At 40.6% G+C, this 24870-nt stretch overlaps 1 protein-coding gene across 1 annotated transcript in view; it reads right to left on the bottom strand.

Moving 5' to 3' along the window:
• The window catches only part of WDR7 (WD repeat domain 7), a 352576-nt gene that overhangs the window by 75252 nt on the left and 252454 nt on the right, over positions 1-24870 (bottom strand). The window contains exons 23-25 of the mRNA XM_068994015.1: positions 24292-24409; positions 22146-22295; positions 21295-21377 (exon numbers count right to left, since the gene is read on the bottom strand). Of these exons, the coding sequence (XP_068850116.1) occupies positions 21295-21377; positions 22146-22295; positions 24292-24409 (351 nt within the window). The remainder of the gene's footprint in view (positions 1-21294; positions 21378-22145; positions 22296-24291; positions 24410-24870) is intronic.

Raw genomic sequence — 24870 nt, 5'->3', positions numbered from 1 at the left:
GTGACCCCATGGACTGGGGCCTGCCAGGCTTCTCTCATGGAATCTTCCAGGCAAGCATAGTGGAGTGGGTTGCCGTTTCCTTCTCCAGGGGATCTCTCTGACTCAGCGATCAGACCCACATCTCCTGCATTGGCAGGAGGCTTCTTTACCATCATACCCCCTGTGAAGTGAAAGTCATTTAGTCATGTCTGACTCTTTGCGACCCCATGGACTATAGCCCGCCAGGCTCCTCTGTCTATAGAACTCTCCAGGCAAGAATACTGGAGTGGGTAGCCGTTCCCTACTTCAGGCAATGCCAAATTATCCTCAGTTCCCCATAAAAGAGTTCTCCTACTTGATATGATCAAATTTTCTACATTTTTGCCAATATGAGGAAAAAAATGATATCACATTTTTGTTTTAACTTGCATGAAATTAACTTTTTAGATTTGTTCATCTGATTGCAGGATATGCATGCAGATTTTTTTTAATTAATGAAAACAAAAGCTAAATATTTAAAATGTAGTCAGTACACCATCCCTTTATCCATCATGTATACTAGATGAGGAGAGAGACTTCTCAGTATCCATGATGTGCTCCCAATAGCCCAGAGACAAGACCTGACCCCTAAACATAAGTAAAGCTATGAATGCAGGAAAGAATGGCCAGCCTTCTGTAGTGGAGCAACATACAGGTCAGTATGACCACGGAAGGTATCAGCGATAACACCTTGGTGGCCTGGACGAGATGGCAAAGAGCTCTTGTAAGGACTGCCATGTGAGGAGCTCAGGACTTGGTTCTCTGAGCATCGGTCAATAACCCTCAGGGATGTCAGGGATGCAACCAAGGGGGGCACTTTGTAGAGGAGGAGGCTCCTTCCAGATGTCTTCGCACCCTCCCCCCTTCCACCAGCCGCTCCCAGAACTCTGGGTCTCCATGCCACTAACATGTTTGAACAATTCAGAGACACGAAAGTAGCTTTGATGAAGGCATCAGCTCAAGCGGAGCTGCGCTAGTTTAGTGGTGGTGGGGGGTGAACAGTGGAGGAGGAGGGAACGTTTTCTAGAAGCACTTCATTCCCCTAGTGACAGGCACCAGTTCAAAGGACAAAGTGGAAAGGACCCTTCATTCTGAGATGGTGACTGACAACTGGAAAATTCCATCTGAGAGTCATGATTTCCCACTCAGCATCTTATACACTGTAAATCTTCAATGAAATGAAGTGAAAGTTGCTTAGTCGTGTCCGACTCTTTGCGACCCCATGGACTATACAGCCCATGGAATTCTCCAGGCCAGAATACTGGAGTGGGTAGCCTTTCCCTTCTCCAGGGGATCTTCCCAACCCAGGGATTGAACCCAGGTCTCCCGCATTGCAGGCAGATTCTTTTATCAGCTGAGTCACGGCAGAAGCCCAAGAATACTGGAGTGGGTAGCCTATCTCTTCTCCAGCGGATCTTCCTGACCCAGGAATTGAACAGGGGTCTCCTGCATTGCAGGTGGATTCTTTACCAACTGAACTATCAGGGAAGCCCAAATCCTCAATAGATGTTTCCTAAATACCACCAAGTATTTAATAGGTAAACTACTTCGCTTCTGAAAAAACTGGCTAGAGGAACGCTGCAGCTGGGGTTTTAAAAGGATAACTGAAAACAGGGTTTCTGCAAGTAAAAAAACATGCCTGTTGAGGTGTATTGTAAATGATGGCTGAGAGATACCTCTCTTATTATGTGACTCATGCATTTACTAATTTGTGATCTATGCCTCAGCTTCCTCATCTGTAAAATGGGAACAATAATAGTACCTGATATAATTATCATGAAGACTGAATTAGTTAGTATATGTAAATTACTTAGACGTGTTCCTGGCATATAATAAGTACTTTCTGTAGTAAGTACACACTTTAGTAGCTACCTAATTATCATCATCATCACCATTTGCATCTCTGAATATATACACAGAAAGGATATAAAAGGTACAGTTATTTTGCTATTTTCCTAGGGCAAATAAGTGCTAATAACATGTTAATAAGTAAGGGAAATGAGTTCCCCAAATATCATAAACTTGTTTGTTTCTTAAACACTTATGATTTTCAGATATAATCTGAAAACAGCAAATTATCTCAGTTTCAGCTTAAAGTTGCTAATACAAATGATATGGACGACTTTGGTTTGAAACTCTTCTCTATCTATCATTTCAAACAGTCGGAAAATTTAATGTTCCTTCTGTTACACAGTGAAATGGAATACTTTTGGAAGCTTTAGAGATTTGTTTTTTCATCAAGAACTTTACCACTGAAGGACAGTGACCTGCTGGTGCATTTTCAGGAGTAGGGACATGACTGAAATGGTTTCAGAAGGATTTCTACTCATGTGAGTATAGGACAGGCATCTATATTTATTATAAAGGGTATCCTATAAAATTGTAACAGATTTAAGAATTTTACTGGAAGTTAGGATAGAAGCTATGCCATATCCTGTTATTATTAACACCATCTAGATAAACACAAACCACAGATTTGGAGTTCTTTTTTAAAATGAGCTCATGGACTGTTCTCAAGTAGACAGTGTTCACTTTCTTAGCCGGATTTTAAGTGTCCATTTAGGGTGCACAGAGCTGATTCAGCTCTTCACGTGAAGAGCAGAATCAATCAGTCTGGCTACATAATAACAAAGTTTAAGAAAAGGTAAACCATGTCTGAAAATATAGACTTTTAACTCTTCTGTCTGGATTTTTCCCTGCCATTCAGTTCAAAAGTTTAAACACTTACTTTACTCTGAATTTTGTACCTTATCTATGTTACAGTTTTAACACTGTCCCAATGATTTTCTTTTCTTTGAATTATTCTAGTACATATATCCAATTTAAAGGAATGCACACTCACTGTAAAAAAAAAGAAACCCAGCGTATAGAAAAATAAACAGAAGAAAGTTATCCTTGGGGCTTCCCTGGTGGTCCAGCGGTTAAGAATCAGCCTGCCAGTGCAGGAACGCGGGTTCAATCCCTCATGTCTCGGGGTGACTAAGCTTGTGTGCCACAGCTGCTGAGAACTGCGTGCCTGGAGTCCATGCTCCACAACCTGAGAAGCCGCCGCAGGGAGAAACCTGAGCACCACGACTGGAGAGGCGTCTATGCTTGCTGCAACTAGAGAAAGCCCAAGAGCGGCAACGAAGATGCAGTGCAGCCGGAACAAACAGAGTAATGAACGGAAAAAAAGAGAAAGTTACCTTTTACCACAATCCCCTCCACCACCACAGGTAACCATGAGAAAGACTTTGGGGTGTGTCTTTTCCAACTCTGCCCCCTCCACATGTTTACATGCAAGTACGTGCCTGAATATCAATCTTTATATATAGTTTTCTTTTAAAATGATTTTACACACTTTCCTGAAACTCTACTAGTTTCTCTTTAAATTTATCTTTTGCTGACATCTTTCCATCCACAGTAGAAATGGACTGCTCTCAAAACAGTGTCAGACTTCATTTTAGGGGGCTCCAAAATCACTGCAGATGGTGATTGTAGCCATGAAATTAAAAGACGCTTGCTCCTTGGAAGGAAAGTTATGACCAACCTAGATAGCATATTCAAAAGCAGAGACATTACTTTGCCAACAAAGGTCCATCTAGTCAAGGCTGTGGTTTTTCCAGTGGTCATGTATGGATGTGAGAGTTGGACTGTGAAGAAAGCTAAGCACTGAAGAATTGATGCTTTTGAATTGTGGTGTTGGAGAAGACTCTTGAGAGTCCCTTGGACTGCAAGGAGATCCAACCAGTCCATTCTAAAGGAGATCAGCCCTGGGTGTTCATTGGAAGGACTGATGCTAAAGCTGAAACTCCAGTACTTTGGCCACCTCATGCGAAGAGTTGACTCATTGGAAAAGACTCTGATGCTGGGAGGGATTGGGGGCAGGAGGAAAAGGGGATGACAGAGGATGAGATGGCTGGATGGCATCACTGACTCGGTGGATGTGAGTTTGAGTGAACTACGGGAGTTGGTGATAGACAGGAAGGCCTGGCGTGCTGTGATTCATGGGGTTGCAAAGAGTAAGACACGACTGAGCGACTGAACTGAACTGAACAAGCTTTTTAATGCCTGTATGGTAGGCCACTAGGCCAACATATTTCAATGGAAGAAACTGTTGGTAAGTAATAATGCTATGTAGAGGACACACGTGAATAAAAGTGTTCTAATATAAAGTACATTTTTATGTAATAGCATATTAAGAGGCCAGTTGAGAGATAATCAGTTAAATCCAGGAAAACATACAAAATACTTTAAATTTCAATGTCTATACTGCTAAAGACTTAAGTGAATTATCCATTTACAATAAATTAGAGAAATTTATACCGAGTGTTATTTAAAGTTAGTTTCATCCCTACTTCTACTGCTGTCTTTTTAATACCCACTAAGAAGCCCAAGTAGTTGAGCTAATAACTATATTGCTCGGGTCTTGATGGAGCATTTCTTCATTCTTGGCTCTAAATACAAGGGCTTCCCTGGGGGCTCAGCTGGTAAAGAATCTGCCTGCAATGCGGGAGACCTGGGTTCGATCCCTGGGTTGGGAAGATCCCCTGGAGAAGGGAAAGGCTACCCACTCCAGTATTCTGGCCTGGAGAATTCCATGAACTATACAGTCTATGGGATCGCAAAGAGTTGGAGACGACTGAGCAACTTTCACTCAAAAAAAAAAAAAAGAAGAAGAAGCCCAAATAGTTGAGCCACTAACTATATTGCTCGGGTCTATGATGGAGCATTTCTTCATTCTTGGCTCTAAATACACAATGGAAAAGAATACACACTATAGTACACACTATAATTTCTGCAAAGGGATCATCGATTCATCGGTCAGAGATTTACAATCATGTTTAATACATTTCATTCAGTGACAGCCAATTTTGCATATGGAAATACCTTCAAGTGTGGAGTCAGAAGGATTTCTCTGCCTGATAAACACGTACTCATCTTTCTGTTTTTCTCTTTTTCATTTTATTTCTATTTTTTTACTTAAAAAATTTTTTATTGGCGTATAGCTGATATACAACACTGTGTTAGTTTCAGGTACAGAGCAAAGTGAATCAGTTACACACATACATGTATCCACTCTTGTGTAGATTCTTTCGCCATATAGGTGGTTACACTAAAACATCGCCAATTCTCCTCTTAACGCCTGTGCACGACAGACAGGTCCTTCCTCTGTTCCTCCCATCACAGCACCTGGGAGCGTCTGTGTGTGCTGGATACCATCTCTCTGATTTACCACCCTGTCTCCGCCAAGTCAATTTAAGACCTTTGGGGGTGGGGACAGCACCTGACTGACAGGCTGGAGCTGGGCTGCCCACAGTGGCCCAGCCTAGGACAGCACATAGAGACAGAAATAAGCATGGCTTTACTCAAGGAAGAGAAAGAAGACTTCCGTGCCCTGAGCATCCTGAGCTGAGACTAGGACTGAGGCATGCAGGTCTGACACATATAACAGGATATCATCCATAACATGGGCCCTAATGAGAGGCAGGTTTGCCTCCAGGTAATATGCATCATGGGCTTCCCCTGCGGCTCAGCTGGTAAAGGAGCCGCCTGCAATGCGGGAGACCTGGGTTCCATCCCTGGGTTGGGAAGATCCCCTGGAGAAGGGAAAGGCTACCCACTCCAGTATTCTGGCCTGGAGAATTCCATGGACTGTATAGTCCATGGGGTCACAAAGAGTCAGACACAACTGAGTGACTTTCACTTTCACTTTTCATTAGGCATCATGGTGCTTTGGGTAACATCAAACATCTAGGACTCTTCAAGGTGGCCCCCTTCTGGGACCAACAGCACTGGAATTCAAGGAGAGCCAAGAATCCCTAAAAAGTGAAGGGTCCTTTAAAGTAAGTAGAATAAATTTCAGGATTGATACTGAGCCTCAGGAAAACTCATTCCAGGTCTTCCTGAGATTTCCCTTACCCTCTCCCCAAATACTGGATCCCAGGAAAGGTTATGACTTCAGGATATAGAGGGTGCAGAAAATTCTATCAGAGTTTTAAGAAAGAAGAAGTAAGTTTCACATTTTGGTGCCACAAAATGCTCCACTAAGTCAGAGGTTCATCACCAAGTGGGGTCTGCGGATGCCTTCGGGACTTTATGCTCCTACTAGGAAGTTTGTGAGATCAAAACTACTTTTGTAAAACTCCTGAGGTGTCAATGAGCTTTTCGCTGTATTGAACTGGCACTGATGGTGCACAGAGATGGGTAAAACTGCGGATCCTTTGGCCCGAATCAAGGCAGTGGCACCAGATTCTACCGGTCGTTACAATAACCTTCTCTGCCACGGTAGTAAATAAAACAAGGAAGCGTTTTCACTTAAGAATATCCTTGATGAAGCTGTAAAAATGATTAATTTAAATTTTGACCCTTGAGTTGCTTTACTATTCAGCGTGACAGAATGGGAAGTATACATAAAGTATTTCTAATATTAACTGAAGTATGACTGGTGTCTCAGGGGAAACAGTTGGAAGACTGAGGTGTAAGCTAAACTAGCTGTCTTTTCCACTTTCACTGAAAGTATCACTGAGAGAGAAACTATGATTATTTGGACTTGGGTATTTGCCAGATGTTTTCTGGAAAATGAACTGCTTTTTGTCCTGTCCAGGAAAACAACAGCCAGAATTTGTTGCCAATGATAAAATTCAAGCTTTCAAGTAAAAATTAGTGTTTTGCAAAATAATATCTGGCTTTCTAATACTCTCTGCCTTTTTTTTTTTTTAAATGAGATCAGCAGTGATATTAGCAAATATGAGGTTTTGACAATGTGGATTGTAATGTGACAATATATGGAGAATTTACAAATAATCCAGTAACCAAGATCTTCCAAAGACAAGTGCATAATGTTATAAAGTCATGCATAGTAAAAGACCCACTCAAAAAACCACTCAAAGACCCACCCAATGTATTGAAGGTAACAGTATGAAAAATTCCTTAAAATTACAGATTCTTCATTGCAGCTAACCTTTAAAAAATGACCACCTGTTGAGTTTTGATGAACTACTAAAAAATATGCAAAATTATTTTAAAAGGCTACTGAAATATGACTCTCTTTTTAAACTATATATCTATTTGAGGCCAGATTTTCACTATAAACTTTAAATAAAACAACATAAGGCAACAGATTAGACATGTGCAGATATAAAAATCCACCTGGCTCCTATTAAGCCAGACAGAGAAATCTGCAAATATGTAAAGCAATGCTTCACCTGTCAGGTTTTTTTTGTTTTGTTTTGGCAAGTAGTTATTTTTCATAAAAGTTTTTACATCAACATGAATTGAGCTATTATTAAATACACCAATAAATATTTTTAAATATCCAAGTTTTCATTTCTAATATATTAGACAATTTTCATAAATAAAAAATTCTTTGGAATCTTCAATTTTGAAGGGGTTCTGAGACCAAAAGTTTGAGAACCACTACACTCAAGACTGAAAAAAACACTTGGCAATCGAAAAGTTGTATCTGGAGGAGACAGACAAGACAGCGGGGATAAAGAGCAGACGACAGCAGATTCACAGGGCGTGAGAGCTGACAAAGCGGACAGAGTGCAGACTCCTTCCTGGAGGAGGAGAGACGAGAGTCTGGGCAGCGGAGAGAGGGGCTGCGGAGCGGAGGACGGATTTCAAATGAGAGATAACGGTGCGTGTGTTCAGACCGAGGAAGAGAAGTTGAGGATAAAAAAGAGAGGATGAGGAAGGAAGGATGCAGCGAGGAGTAGGCCTGGGCCTGGACCACAGCGAGAACTATCTCGTCCTCTACTGAGATGCCGCAACTCTGTGCCACGTGATGCACGAGCAGCGTGCGCACATCCGCCCTCGTAGGTGTGGGATCCTTTCAGCCAAGCGGGCCTTCCCTTTCACGCGATCGTCGGCTCAAGAAGGGACTGACGTGTATACTACTGATACTATGGAAAACAGATAACCAAGGAGAACCGACTGCACAGCACAGGCAACTCTACTCAGGGCTCAGTGGTGACCTAAGGGGAAGAAAATCCAAAAGAGAGGGCATACATGTATATATGTGTGGGCTTCCCAGGCGGCGCTAGCGGTAAAGTACCCACCTGCCAAGGCAGGAGACACAAGAGATGCCAATTCGATTCCTGGGTTGAGAAGATCCCCTGGAGGAAGGCATGGCAACTCACTCCAGTGCCCAGAGAATCCCAAGCAGAGAGGAACCTGGAGGGCTACCATAGGCTCGCAAAGAGTTGGACACGACGGAAGCAACTTAGCATGTAACATGAGTATGTACAGATGATTCACCTTGCTGTACAGTAGAAACTGACACAGCACTGTAAAGCAACTATATTCCAGTAATTTTTATTTTTTAAAAAAGCATGCTCTTCAGTTTGTCCATCTGTCAAATAAAGGTGAGAAATAGGTAATTTATAACCTGAAGTCCATTGCAGAGTCCAAATTCTACAACTTGTATTTCTATAAAAATAATGCAACAAGGTCATGGTTTAAGTGAAATAACTGGTGCCATTTATGATGACTAAATTAAGGACAAAACACATGAAGTAGCATTATTCAACTACAGTTCCTGAGGGCCTATCTGAGAGTTCAAATTTTCTAAACTAAAAATTGGGACAGAGTTCAAAAAGGGACTCCGTTCGAATCTGTGAATTTATTTAGTAAGTCTTTGAAAGGAACAAAAATTGCCAGTCTTAGTTACACATTAAATAAATTTCCTTCACTTAAAAGAATAAAAATGCATGGAATAGGATCTATGTGGGAATTCTGGGGTATATTGTGGCATTTAACCAGATGAAGCCCTCTACTACTTGCTAAGGACACAATAAAAGAAAGAGATGCAAAAATCCTTTTATTCAAGCTACTCACAATGTGCAAAAACAATTCATAAAAAAACATCCCTAATCATTTGTTATGCATTGTATCACTACTGGCCCTCAAGAACTTAACTGCCTTAATTTAAAAGCTATATTTTAATTTGATTACGTTTCTGTATTTTATCTTCCTTTCTAATTGAGCTTTGCTAGTCAGTAGCTTACAGGGGCTTAAATTTTTCCTATTCTGAGATTAGTAAATAATATCTTTTGCACAGCAGAAATTAACAATTTTTTAAAAAGGATACTTTTGCAAAATGAATAACAAACCCTTAAATTATTCATGTCACACTTGTGTGCTCGACCGCTTCTCTCTTAGTTGAATAGCATCTGTGCGTCCCTACACTCCCATATTTTAGGCTACTGTATCAAAGAAAGCAGAGTGAAATGAGACAGTGACCACACTGAGTCAGGCATGGCATACTCCATGCTGACTCGTACGCCATATTAGAGTGTGCACAAGGAATTCAAGGTTAGTAACACAGCCGTTGGTGTGAATTCTAAGGGATCCCATGCATTCATGCGTGCTCAGTTCACGTTCAGTCATGTCTAACCCCATGGACTGTAGCCCGCCAGGCTCCTCTGCCATCGTGTTATCCCAGCAAGAATACTGGATTGGGTTGCCATCTCCTGCTTCAGGGGATCTTCCCAACCCAGGGATCGAGCCTGCGTCTCCTGTAGCTCCTGCACTGGCAGGTGGATTCTTCACTTGAGCCACCTGGGAAGCCCCCTAAGGAAACCTCAGTGACGTTTATCCTCCCAAGACTCAAAAAAAGGTTAGTTCCACTTTCTTAGTGTCTAGGGTATTTTTAACTGAGGACGCTGCATTATTGATGGTCCAGGTAATTACCTGGAAATTACTCAGAACGCTCTGTGCTTCTACAGTCATGATCTAGAGTGCTGGGTGATGGCTTCGGGAAGATCATCCAGGAAAATGAAATAGGTAAAGCGAAGTCCAGTGAAAACAGGAGGGAACGTAGAGGAGCTCGTTCCTTAAGAGTTACCTTTCTGTAATTCTCACTCTGCTTATGAATAAATATGAATATGAAATTGGGTCAGTGTTGCAACAGCCTTGTTGCTGCTAATATATCTAAGTTGTAGAAAGAACATAGTTTAGTATCTATATAATAAAATAGTTTTATTTATTACAGTGATGAAAAATCTGGTAGTAGAACTTCTTTGAATGACTATGTTTTGAAGGATGTGTATGCTACAGCCTCTCAAGGGCACTGAAATCTTAGTAATTTTCTTGTATTACTAATGGATACCATTGTACTAACAATATCCCTGGCACTAAAATGTGAATTATTAGAAAATATTTAAATCTATGACTATGAACTTTACCCAGCAATCAAAATTGTAATTTTTAAAATATGGAACCATAAGTGATTCAAAATTGCCAAAGCAATTTGGAGGGAAAAGAACAAAGCTGGAGGCATAACCCTTTCAGACTTCCTGCCATACTATGAAACTACAGTAATCAAAACAGTATGGTATTGGACAAAAATAGGCACACGGATCAGTGGAACAGAATGGATAGCCTAGAAATAAACCCATATACGAAGGATTAACCAATTTATGACAAAGGAAGTAAGACTCTACAATGGAGAAAAGGCAGCCTCTTCAACAAGTGGTACTGAGAAAGCTGGACAGCTCCATGTAAATAAATGAAATCAGAACACTTCCTCACACCACATACAAAAATAAACTCAAAATGGTTTAGAGACTGATTATAAAACACGACACTAACACTTCTAGAAGAAAACACAGGTAAAATATTCTCTGGCATAATATGGAACGGTATTTTCTGAGATTAGTCACCCAAGGTCAAGAAATAAAAAGCAAAAATAAACAAATGGAACATAATTAAACTTTAAAGATTCTACACTGCAAAGAAAACTATTAACAAAATGAGAAGACAACCTACAGAATGGGAGAAAATAATATGAATGAAAAGTTAATATCTGAAATATACAAACAGCTCATATAACTCAAAATCAAAAAAATAAATAACCCAGTTAAAAAATGGGCAGAAGACCTAAAGAGACAATTTTTTAAAGAAGATATACAGATGGCCAATAGTACAAATCAAAACCACAATGAGGTATTACCTCGCAATGGTCAGAATGCCTATCACAAAATAATAAATAATATCTACAAAGAATAAATGCTGGGGAGAGTGTGGAGAAAAGGAACCCTCCTACACTGTTGGTGGGAATGTAAATTGGTACAGCTACTATGGAAAACAGTATGGAGGTTCCTTAAAAATCTAATAAAGCTACTGTATAATCCAGCAATTCTACTCCTAGGCAAAAATCTGGAAAAACAAAAACTCAAATTTGAAAACATACATGCATACCAATGTTCATAGCTGTACTGATTACAAAAGCCAAGACATGGAAACAACCAAGTGCCAACCAACAGAAGACTGCCATAAGAAGATAAAAGTGTATATACACATTTATATATAATGGAATATTACGCAGCGCCATTTGCAGCAACATGGATGGACCTTGAGAATATACACTCAGTGAAGCAAGTCAGACAGAGAAAGACAAACATCACTTACATGTGGAATCTCAAAAATAATACCAATGAATTTATATACACAACAGAAACAGATTCACAGACACAGAAAACAAACTTACGGTTACCAAAGCAAGAAGGGAGGGAAGGAGAGACAAATTAAGAGTATGCAATTAACAGATACATAATACTATACATAAAAATAGGTAAGCAACCAGGATTTACTGTATAGTACTGGGAACTGTATGCAATACCTTGTAATAATCTAAAATGAAATGTAATCTGAAAAAAAAACACAACCTTGTTACACACCTGAAATTAATACAATATTATAAATCAGCTACATTTCAATTTTAAAGTTATTTTTGTATCTTTTAGAAAAATATCTACATATACATAAACTACCCTAGGTAGATCTAGGATATTTCAATTAATACAAACACAACCTCTTTTTAATTTTTAGAAAACAATCACAGTGAGTATTATGTGTAAAATGGTCACTTTGTTTCTATGCCTTCTAAAGTGAAATTACAAATGTGTTAAATTTCACATACACATCTACTTAAACACACACACACACGTACTACAGAAAGGACTTAATAGGTGGCTCAGTGGTGGCTCAGAGGAGACCCACTTTTGATCCCCAGGTCAGGAAGATCTTCTGGAGGAGGAAATCCGCTCCAGTATTCTTGCCTGGAAAATCTCATGGACAGGGGAGCCTAAAAGAATCAAACACGACTTGGCAACTGAGCATACACACAGGGACTTCGATAAAACCTAACTCAGTAAAAGATAGAAGAGGAAGACAAGTTTGAGATGTGATGATGAGATAAAGAGAAAGGGAGATGTAAGCCCTAACTATCTAAGTTAGGCAGGGAATGTGGTGTTGAGATGCCCAATGACTAAAGCAAAACGTTTTAATTAACTCTGGTTAAGTGGAATTAAAAACAAAAAACACATTTTCATTCCTTAGGGCAAAGCAAACAAAAAATGCCTGTCATCTGGATTTGAAAGAAATGTTTTTTTTTAATCCCTGGGCTGGGAAGATCCCCTGGAGGTGGGTATGGCAACCCACCCCAGTATTCTTGCCTGGAGAATCCCATGGACAGAGGAGCCTGGTGGGCTACAGTCTGTGGGGTCGCAAAGAGTCGGACAAAACCGAAGTGACTAAGCACTCTCAGGAGGGACCCTGCACAATGGACATCAGCATGATCACAACTGGACTGTAAGCTTCCAGAGACACTCAGGGGCAGGTTCCTCAGTGCAAACTGTAGGCAAAGCACTGACAAGGAACTGGAGAAGTCAGTGCTGAAGGAGGTCAGGCAACGTGGTCCTAACAGGCAGCTCTCTGACAGTCTAGCTTAATCTGGACTGAGCGACTTCACTTTCACTTTTCACTTTCCTGCACTGGAGAAGGAAATGGCAACCCACTCCAGTGTTCTTGCCTGGAGAATCCCAGGGATGGGGTCGCACAGAGTCGGACACGACTGAAGCGACTTAGCAGCAGCCGGAATATAAACTCAGAGAAGGCAATGGCACCCCATTCCAGTACTCTTGCCTGGAAAATTCCATGGACGGAGGAGCCTGGTAGGCTGCAGTCCATGGGGTCGTGAAGAGTCAGACACGACTGAGCGAATTCACTTTCACTTTTCACTTTCATGCATTGGAGAAGGAAATGGCAGCCCACTTCAGTGTTCTTGCCTGGAGAGTCCCAGGGACGGAACAATCTGCTGGGGTTCCGTCTATGGGGTCGCACAGAGTCGGACACAACTGAAGTGTCTTAGCAGCAGCAGCAGCAGGGATATAAACTAGACTATGTAGAGGGATAAATGGACCATGCTTTTTTTAAACTAGCTTCTAAGTGTTCCAGTTTTGTCCAACGGAGCTTTAGATAAAAGTCGATTAACGAACAGTCTTGAGTTAAAAGTCTCTGCCGGCATTGTGTGCTACTGTCTAATGACATGTCTTTTAAAACTAACGGTGTGTCACTGCAGGAATGAAGGAGCTGAAGGGGTGTCTTCAAACATTTCCTTGGAAATTCTGAGTTTACTCAATATGTAAACAAAAAGGCATTCTAGGATCCGAGCTCTTAGATCACTGAACGTGCCACAAAGGAGAATGAGTCGGGTTTTGTTTTCCTGATAGAGGATTATCAGAGGACTTGCTTCTGAACTTCACTGTGCATAGGAACCATCAGGCTTCAGGATAGTCGGAGGCAGTGGGTCTCAGGCAGAGCCTCGAAATCAGGTAATTCTCTTGAAGATCATCCAGGAATTATACTGAAGAGCTCATTATTCCTCAGAGGACCAAACAGAGAGTGAGCATTTATTACTAGTGTCTTCAGTTCTCTCAGCTAATAGGCATGGAATGTATTTTAATATTGACTCGTGAGAGCTCTTTCCCAACACCTTCCTGAGAGTTCCAAAATCGCTAAAACAGTTGGGCCAATGAACCACAAATGGCTGTCCTTGGGTATCTGCATGTGCTCTAACTCTTACATAACATGTTTTACGACAGTTGCCTCTGTTTTCATGGGGCCCACATCCACAGATTCTTCTGGGTGGGAATTCTTCTGAGGACTCTCACCTCCATGTTGATCTCAGCCCTACAAACAGGCGTGTTCCTCTTGAACAACTGCTCTATTTCTGGCATCTGAAGGTTGTCACGTAGGCATTGATGGTTGGCCCCTCTTTATACACACGATGCCAAGAAGTTGAGATATAAACCTATACCTCAACAATCTGGGCTTCCCTGGTGGCTCAGATGGTAAAGAATCTGCCTTCAATGTGGGAGACCTGGATTCAATCCATGGGTCAGGAAGATCCCCTATGGAAGGCAATGGCTACCCACTCCAGTATTCCTGCCTGGACAAGCCAATGGACAGGAGTCTGACGGGCTACACTCCAGGGGATTGCAAAGAGTCAGACATGACTGAATGATTAACACATTCACTTTCGACTCTGGCAAATTGTACATTAATACAGTGCTACAACCTCATGTTTTAATATCAACACATGATTTTGGGTCAGTGACAGGAAAAATTCTATTAAATTTTACTGGGCACATGTTCTAATCCATTTCTGTTTTCAAGCAGAAGACATTACAAGAAGTTTTAACAACTGACAGAAAATTATATGAACAAAATTAGAAAAAAAAATCAAACTTTCTCCACCTGTCCTACTTTCTTTCATTAGATTTATAATTTGTAGCTTAAACTTGTTTGAGTATATATGTCACAGGACAAAAATTTAATTAAAACATAGTTCAGTGGATGGAGTCACTATTCATTAAATTATATATCAAGTAAATGAATAAACAAGCAAATCTGAATAAACTGACTATTGGTATATAGCAACATACAATACAGAGGTCAGCCTAAGCTTAAGCCCAAGACTTTCAAGATAGCAACCCAATGGAAATTTTATATGCAATCTAAAAAACACTAACAAGTTACTAACAATGAAGAAAATATTAGAGAAATTACAACATTCAAGTTTTAAAATTCTAAACTGAAAACTCAAAATCCAGATGCATTATCAAAATCAAAGCCTACTGGTCAAGTTTAAAAAACAAAACTGAAAAACAGGAAAACCAATTTTAGGATCATTTCACACTTGATGATGCTAATCCACCTTGGTACTCAGAAAAGAGTAAATTTTATGTATAACCCAAATGAGAGTACTTTTGATTTAAAAACAGTCAATGACTTCAGGATATCAGATATACCAGGTATACCAGGATACCAGGTTCTTGATGAAATTAATACAACTTAAGATATGAAAAGCATCTTTATAACACTGATCTTTATAAATATTTAATATTTCATAAAATATATCAATTTTTTACCTATATGAAAATGATAATAACGCCATCCTATACTTTTTAGGCATATAAAATCCTCTCAAATAAATATTAACTAATTTCTTACACACATTTTGGGTTTTTGTATTATTGTTTGGCTAGAGAAAATACTCCCCCAGGAAATTAATACTCTCTGAATACCAAAATCACAAGCATTCTGCTAGGTGCTTTGACAAATGTCATCTCTCTCTCTCTCTCTCTATGTATATATATATATACATATACACACACTAAATGAAGTTTATAACTTTTTATGACCTACCAACTGTAACAACTAAATATTGGTAATGTAGCAACATTATAGAGGTTAGCCTAAGCTGAAATACATAGCATCTTTGGGCTTCTCAGGTGGCTCAGTGGTAAAGAATCTGCCTTCCAATGTAGAAGACCCAGGTTTGATCCCTGGGTCAGAAGATCTCCCGGAGAAGGAAATGGCGACCCCCTCCAGTATTTTTTGCCTGGGAAAAACCCGATGGACAGAGGAGTGCCAGGGTTCAGCCCCAGTGGATCCAGGGAAATTCGAAGTGGGGACGGCGTTGGCAAGGGGAAACTTATTTATTTATTAATATAGAAATGGTATAGTAGAAAATTTAGGCGGAGAAAAGGAGGCTGAATAACTTGGTTTACGTGGAAAGCCAATGAAGTTCCAGACAAGGAGCTTGCACCGTCTACGTTAGGCTACCAGCGTCCATTTGAATATCGGAGAGTGCCCTGCCTTGGGTTCTCTCTCTTACAGATCTTAGAAGCCGGGACAAGTAAGTAGACATGGCGAGCCTCCGTGCCCCAGATGGGAATTCAGCCAGAAAAAGAAAAGAATGACATGGGGAAGCTCAGCATCGGTGCAAGACTCCAAAAACTATTTTTCAAAATCAGCTTATATACCCCAAGTTGTACATAAAGAAATAATGGAATATGCAGAGTTATGCAGGGGCAGCAGTCCTGACCCTCATTGAGACCAGGCTTTCTTTTTGCACACCCTCCCGTATACAAAAGGTCTCACGTGGTTTACATTATCTTCTGGCCAAGAGGCCTGTTAACGTTTTTATGGCTCTCTTCCTGGATAATTGTCTATCAACCAGAAAACTCCTTTTCCTTAGAAGTGTTTTTTCTTTACTCTGCATCACCCTCAAAGTACTAAATAAAGTTACATTCCTGTAGAACCAAGGTGCAGTGGGTTATAACAAAGAAAGTACTTAACTCAAAGATCTAATGTTGCTAATACCAGGTCTGCTACCTGTTTTTCTATCCAACTATCTCTACAAATAAAAGATATGAAAATCTGGCAGCAAGTATTGGCTCAACAAATGAAACCTTTAATCAGTCCTATTCTAATGATTTTGACTCCTTGGAAGCCCCTACATTCCTAGGATGTTTTAAGCTTCCTGTGCCTCCTGCGGTCAGGAGGCCTCAAACAATCACATGCGCAGCTGTACGAGTCCTGCAGGCAGGCTAGAAAGCCATCAGAGGGGTTTTTGGATTGAAACACTCGTATTATGCCCAGGAGATTTATTATCTAAAAGCTCTAACTTTTTCCAGGAAAAGGTGGTGTGGGGACAGCCCCCTATCAATGACAGAAGAGTAGGTGGAAAGCATAACACAGTAAAGCAGGCAGACTCTGGTCTTGGGGGGTGGATGCTCAGGAAATTCCAGGGGGAACCCCTGAAGCCTGATCACAACCTTGCGTTTTGTCAGGCTTCCTTCCGCATCACCTTGTCACGGGCAGGATTCTTCATGCTGGCCCCTGGCAGAGGAGCCCGGTGGGCTATAGGCTCTAAGGTCGCCAAGAGTCTGACATGGCTTAGTGACTAAGCATGTACGCATAGCATTTTTAAGAAAGGGTAAAAGAAGAGGAAAAAAGCCAACAAAACAAGAAGAATACAAAAGTACATTACATAAAGATCTTAAAAACAAATTTCACCTGACTGAACCAGATATTCACATCACTGACTTTAACTAGAGTTTCATATTTAGTGAAAGGAATTTACTTATAAGTAGAGGGCATGTAAGTGCTGTAAGGAACCTAGTACAATGGTACAAACATGGCAGATATTCAATAAAATAATTTTTACTTCTGTTGATATGTTAACATGTTTGTTGTTGTTAATTTATCGATCGAGTACAAATCAGGTGGCATGGTGTTGACCTGTAAGGAGGTCCTGTCTAAGCTTAGTGTTCTCTGAAGTCCTCCATGATTTATTATCTGTTCCAACTAACAGTTTTAGTACAAGTTACAACCTTGTTACTCATCTTCCTATGTTTATGCACTGACCCTTTGGGGCTTATATCTTCACAACTCTAATAAATAATAATAATCTAACATAATAAGAGGTAGTCAATTACTTCAATTTATAACTATTTGTTATAAATCCTATGTTTCACATGTTGTTGAGTCGCAAAAGTCGTGTCTGCCTCTTTTGAGACCACATGGACTGTAGCCCACCAGGATCCTCTGTCCATGGGATTCTCCAGGCAAGAACACTGAAGTGGGTTGCCACTGCCTTCTCCAGGGGAGCTTCCCAACCCAGGGACCCTCATCTCCTGCACTGGCAGGCGGATTCTTTACTGCTAAGCCACCAGGAAGCCCCATGTTTCATATACACCCTGCTGTATTTAAAATAAAAAACCAACAAGGACCTACTGTATTAAAAAATGGAGGGGGACAAGAGAATGTTACAGATGAGATGAGACTGGCCATGTGTTGATAATTCTTGAAGCTAACCGATGGATTCATGGGGATTTATTACATTACTACTTCCACTTTAGTGTATGTTTGAAATTTTCCAAAATGAAAATTTTTAAAAAATCCTGTTTCATAACATTATGCCTTATCACCTATATTCTGGCAAGAGTTTGCTTAAACTCTGCTGACTCTCCAATGCTTGCAGAATAATGACCAAATTCCTTCATACAGAATTCAAAGCCCTATCCTGTGCCATGCTGCGAGAATTCCACTCTCAACCTACATTCTGGTCACTACCACACAGCCTTCACCAAATTCTCTCTTACACTTTTGTGCCTCCAAACATTTGCTGGTATGATCCTTTCTGTAATTCCAGATGACACACAGTAATTTATTCTGCAAAGTTCACCCCATCAACTCTTTGGGTGAAGCTTTTCCAAAACCTGCCACTGCTCCTACCAACACCACCACCCTAAGCCCCTGCGGAGGACAAATCCTTTTCTCTGCTTGGCAGTCACTTTTTAAAAAATTATTTATTTTAATTGGAGGATAATTAGTTTGCAACACTATGATGGTTTCCGCCATACGTCAGTATGAACTGGCCGTAGGCATGCATGTGTCCCCTCCATTCGGAACCCCCTCCCACCTCCCTCCCCACCAAATCCCTCCCAGTTGTCACAGGGCATGGGCTTTGGGTGTCCCGCTTCATATATCAAACTCGCACTGGTTATCTGTTTTACTGGTTATCTGTCATCTATATATTTCAGTGCTATTCTCTCAAATCATCCCACCCTCTACTTCTCCCACTGAATCCAAAAGTCTGTTCTTTACATCTGTGTCTCTGCTGGTAGCTATTCTTATTAAAATATTTTTCTCTGTCAGTAAAAGGAAATTGGGGCTTCCCTGACAGTTCAGTTGGTAAAGAATCCGCCTGCAATGCAGGAGGCCATGGTTCCATTCCTGGGTCAGGAAGATCCCTTGAAGAAGGGATAGGCTACCCACTCCAGGGCTTCCCTTGTGGCTCAGCTGGTAAAGAATCCACCTGCAATGTGGGAGACCTGGGTTTGATCCCTGGTTGGGAAGATCCCCTGGAGAAGGGAAAGGCTACTCACTCCAGTATTCTGGCCTGGAGAATTCCATGGCCTGTATCCATGGGGTTGCAAAGAGTAGTACACGGTTGAGCGACTTTCACTTCCACGAGGAAATGGATATTATTAGTCTGTCTTCTCCTTTGTGGAACTTTGTAAGACTCCCTTATGGTTATTGTTCTTACTCTGCCTCTTCTTTGTGAACTTTGAAAGACCCCCATATCCAGAGTTAAGCACTGCCTTTGCTGCCCGACCCTGCTCCGGTATGGAATTCTCCTCCAGCGTACAACACAGCACCCACCCCTGGCCTTATTACTCTTTTAACTACCTGCCCTATTAGACCCTGTGCTCCTTGAGGACAACATCTCATTCCTCATTGTATTCCCAGGGCCTAGTTAGCACCTGATACACAGTAGGTGTTCAATAAATGGTATCAAATTAATAAAATACAATTGCTTTCAGCCAAATCAGAAAAAAAAATTTAACATTCAGCTTATATACGTTTCTTTAGCATTCAGGCAGAAACCTTCCTCTCCAGTGATTAAACAACTGCAAAGAAAAGCGGACTGGCAGAAACGAAAGGGACTTAGGCAACTGAGGATGCCGGAGGAGGCAGACTTCCCGCAAGGGAAGAGAGAGGCCCTTTAAACGCTGAAGGATTTCCTCGCCTTAGCTCCAGGAGGCTTATTTTCACAGCAGACACTGGTGCTATAAGGAACGCTTTGCTAACCTTCAATAAGATAATTCCCAATAAAACTGCTTCCTTGCTTCCACTAAGTGACAGATAAATGTCCATTTTTGGCTTAGACGTTTCCTTAGAGAACAGTTGACTGGGAACATAACAGCTACACGTATTTTTAACATCAATTAATTATACAAAAAAGATTTAATATATATAACTTTCAATAAAAAGAACAAAAACCAGAATTAAATGTGGCATGATGTTACAAAATTACTGTATTCTAACATGCCTGATCTATATCCCAAGAAAATATGCCTCTGGACAACGTGCATATTATGTACACTTTTTCCGTGTGTTCGTGACTTACCCTCTGGTGGCATATATCACAAACAGCAAAATGAAGAGACTAGGATGTAAAATCTATTGTAAATACGAGGGAAGATATGGGAGGATGCAGAGTACAATTAATTCAGCAAACATTTGCTGAAATGCCAGGAAATACAAAAGGCATAACGGTGCACTGCATAACGCCACTGCAAAGTCAAGGCTTTCCAGTGCGATACACTCAATGAACTAAACAAACGTTCAGTAAGGATATTACTGCGCTTAACTCAAAAAGGAAAATGTGCTGTAACTATGCCTAACTGGTTGTTCTGTTTTCCACAAAAACAACTGCTAAAACAACTTCAACAGACATTAACACTATTTCTACTGAACACATGGAGGTTAAAAAAGAATTTTAACAAAAGTGTATCTCAAGCTATAAACATTTTGAGAACCAAAAACTACTTTAAAAGAAAAATAAACATGCTATTACATTTTGACATTAAAAAAAAATCATTTCCTAATGATAAGTGCTACACACAGACAAGGGCCTTCCCAGGGGGCGCTATGGTAAAGCACCTGCCTACCAGTGCAGGAGACGTGAGAGATGCGGGTTCGATCCCTGGGTCGGGAAGATCCCTTGCAGGAGGGCATGGCAACCCACTCCGTATCCCTGCCTGGAGAACCCCACGGACAGAGGAGCCTGGCAGGCTATGGTCCACAGGGTTGGGAAGAGTCGGACACGCCTGAAGCAACAACGCGGCACGCACACACACCAAATGACTAGAATTATATGTCGCCTATGCAACGCCGTTATAAAAGTGCTAGCTGCTCCCGTCCTCATAGGGAAATCACCTACGCTTAGTAGGAGAACATGCAAATACTGGCTTTTATATTAAAAATAAAATATGCTATGAAAAAGGTGGCATGAAGATTTCTGTTGCTGAAAAGTGTATCTTCTTCAAGCTTCCTAATTCTTCTCTTTGTAATATAAAAGCTAATTTGGGTAATGGATATACGAATAGACATATTTAATAGATGCTATCTCTTACTCCTTTTTTTCAGTTTTGAGAAAAACCTCTTCACAACCCAGTTTCAAGTAGTGGTTCTGTTATAGTTGTGTTTTCTTAGTATAAGCCGATTAAATTGTTTTAGAAAGTAAGCAGATATTAATTCATAACAGGGTTTCTAACTGGCCACAAATACTAACTCATCCTGCTCAAAAAACAGTTTAAAATTATTTGTTACTAAAACTTTTTTTACTTTGCATGCTATAGAAGGCTTCTTTACCTGCAGATGGCTGGAAAACATTCCTGAAGACCTTTCTTTTTAACTAAAGATCCTTCGAGGCAGTACATAATGATGTCCATAACCTTTAGAGAAAAGATACAAATTTAAAATTAGTTTCAAATACGTAATTTTCCATAATTAAAATTATTAACTTAGGCCTTATTTGCATGAAAATTCTCATAATTTTATTTTCATATTTACTTTAAAATTATAGTACATTTACTAAAATTATAGTATACTTATTTTATACAATAGGCTCTCGTTTCTCTTATCTGTGAAAATCATTTTTTAAAAAGAGCACACAGTAAAATAAAGAAACCAGACTTGTTTACTTGAAAGGCATTTCATATTTTTATATATAGGATAGATAGCTTTTATTCAAGCACACTCTATGTTCTATTTATAATGAAAGATACCAAAGAGATTATAACCTTTAAAAACTACTCTAATACAGACCAATTTCATGTGAATGATAAACAGACATAACAATCATTTTGAGGTTTGAGGAAATTTAAATAAAGTCTTCAGAAATTATATAAAAGTTCATTCACTTTAGTTACCTTTCTTTTAGAGGCGCTGGAAATAAAGATGCTGATTTATATTACTACCCTAGAATGCTTAATTTAGGCTATGAATGTATCATATAAAACAGAATACTCTTAGGACTTCCCTGGTTGTCCAGTGGTTAGGAGGACCCCATGCTCCCAATGCAGGGAGTCCGGGTCCCATCCCTGGTCGGGGGACCAGATTCCATGTGCTGCAACTAAAGAACGCATGTGCTGTAACTAAGAGCTGGCGCAATTAAATAAATATTTAAAAAGAAGAAAAAAACCACAACAGAGTATTCTTACCTCCACAAGAAGGTCCACGACATCCGTGGGCATCTTTTCGATAAGAATTTCAATGACTCTCAGAATCTCCCCTTTCGCTCGGGCAAGAGTGGTGGTGTGCATATTCTGTTGAGACTGGGTGTTTGCGGCGAGAGCAGTGTGTCTGTGCACCTAGAAAACATTTCCAGGCTGTAGGTAAGGTCGATGCCTCACAGACTTCACATTTCTAGCAGCTGGGTTATTTTCACTTAGGTAGAAAGAAATGTCAACAAGAACAGACATCTTGCGGGTGGGTCAGGAAACACTTTCAACTGCAAAAGCAAGTACTTAGTACAATAAGTACTCAGTATGTATTTCCTAATGGAATTTTACTTTCTGGGTATTATATGAGACTTTAACCGATCGCGACATTTTTAAAAAGAGACAAACTGAAGTTTTGCGAATTTTGTATATTTGGCATTGAGGTGGGTAGCAATTAGGGGATTGTTGTTGATTAGCAATTAGGGGATTGTTGTTGATGTTTAGTCGCTAAGTCGTGTCCGACTCTTTGCAGCCCCATGAACTGTACCTGCCAGGGTCCTCTGTCCCTGGGATTTCCCAGGCCAGAGTACTGGAGTGGGTTGCCAATGCCTCATCCAGGGATCGTCCAAACTCAGGGATGGAACCTGTGTCTTTGGCAGTGGCAGATGAATTCTTTATCGATGAGGGAATGGCAGCCCACTCCAGTATTCTTGCTGGGAAAATCCCAGGGACAGAGGAGCCTGGAGGGCTACAGTCCACGGGGTCACAGAAGAGTCAGGTGTGACTGAGTATCTGAGCACACGCTCCTGACTAACACTCCCTCAGTCTGGATACCATGTCCATAATAGGGCAGTATCACAACATTGTTAATTGGCTACACTCCAGTATAAAATAAAACGTTTAAAAAACTAAAAATACTCATATGTGAATGGCGAAAATTAAGTTCAAAAACACAATATAGAATACTTGCTTATTCTCTTTAAAGAGGCAGTTTAAGGGCTGGTATTTATAGGACTTGTATCTAGGTGGGACTGATGTAAGGCTTATTTAGTATATTCAATATTATTATCTCTGCATAATAGACTCTCACTGTAACACTACGCACTATTAGAAAACACAGCCCCTCAGTCTGCAAATCCATTTTAGACGTGAATTCAAAGTCCCACTGCCTCAGAGAAACTCAATCTGCTACTAGGCCCTACCTTCCTCCCTTCTAGCTATGTGTGTGTGTTAGCGGCTCAGTCGTGTCTGACTCCAACCCCATGGACTGTAGCCCGCCAGGCTCCTCTGTCCACGAAATTCTCCAGGCAAGAATACTGGAGTGGGCTGCCATTTCCTTCTAGCTATATTCACATCAGAAATTTTTGCTGCACGCCTATTAAGGATGGCTCTGGGGCAGACACAGGCCCAACAGGTTGTAGGTTATCAGGGCAGGCTCAGAGGTATTTATTCAGCATTTTAAAAATTCATCATAGCTACAGGAAAAAGAACTCAGGCAGAGGCCATGCCCCGCGGACACCGAGTCTGCACATTACTCATGCTGAAATGGAAGAAACCTTTAAAGAAAATTTAGGAGCTTATCTCCCTTGCCTTCTCTCCTACTACTAAGACCTACAGGAAAGACTCTATAATTGGTTCATTGTTCTTCACTAGTTTTTCAGTTAGATGGAGCCAATTAGTTAGAACACTAAGAATGTGGGAATCAATTGGCATTCAAGTCTTTATCTGCGACATGCCATAGGAAAAACAATTAGCAAGTTTATGACTTACATTTTTGTTTACAGTTGCAGAGCCAGTGTTAAATAAGTTCAGTTTTGATTACAGGTAGATACCGTGGATACCTTTGATAGATTTTAATTTGAACAGGTCTCCTGTATTTCAGATTGAGAAACTGCTGGCAAATATTTACAAGCAAATTAACTTTGACCACAGAAATGATTGCAGAAGCCCAAGTAACAAATGCACTGCCATGGAATTCAGCGTGTGTGCACACAGGTACGTACACATTCATCCCAGTGCTACATCACTAATCTGCATTGTTCCAGAACAAACCGGAAGCATTATCTATGCACGCGGAGCCTCGGCTGACAATGTGAACTCACTCCTCTAAATGAGAAGACGGAGCCCACTGAGAAGTTGCTCTCACCTCTTTGGCGATGGTGGTGATGAAGGCGGGTGGTCTGGCCGTGGCAATGAGGGAGAGGGCATGCCGGGCGGAGCGGGCGGAGTCGGCGGCAGGGCTCAAAGGCAGCCCCATTGTGATGCTAAACAGGGATCAGAAAAAAAGAGAAAAGAGAAAAGAAGCATTAGAAATATAGACTGAAAAGATTAGACACAGCTTATAATGTCAGTTCAAGGTCAATGGGAGCACTCAAACAGTTAGAATATAATGGACTTGCAACAATGAGCGGTGATTAGAAGTCAGGGTGTTCTGGCATCAAATACAAAATCGAATAATTAACCGTGAAGATTGAAAACAGTATGTGCATCTGTCCAAAATGTTAAAGAGGCCTTGTTAACAAATTATCGGGAACCAGCACTGCATGCATATCACTGAGCTCGGAGTCAGGGAAGAAAGAATATTGCGAAGGGCATTTTTAATTTTTTTTCCTTGAAAAAGTTAAAGGAAATATAATTGGCTTATAAGGCCAAGTTAAAAGGTTGTATTTAAGGCCTATATCTGAGAGGAAGCAAAACTCACTCCTGTCCATTAAATTATCAGAAG

Source organism: Capricornis sumatraensis, chromosome 21, assembly GCF_032405125.1.
Source record: "Capricornis sumatraensis isolate serow.1 chromosome 21, serow.2, whole genome shotgun sequence".
NCBI lineage: Eukaryota > Metazoa > Chordata > Mammalia > Artiodactyla > Bovidae > Capricornis > Capricornis sumatraensis.
The sequence above is the reverse complement of the archived record's forward strand: the minus strand, read 5'-3'. Positions and strand labels throughout refer to the sequence as shown.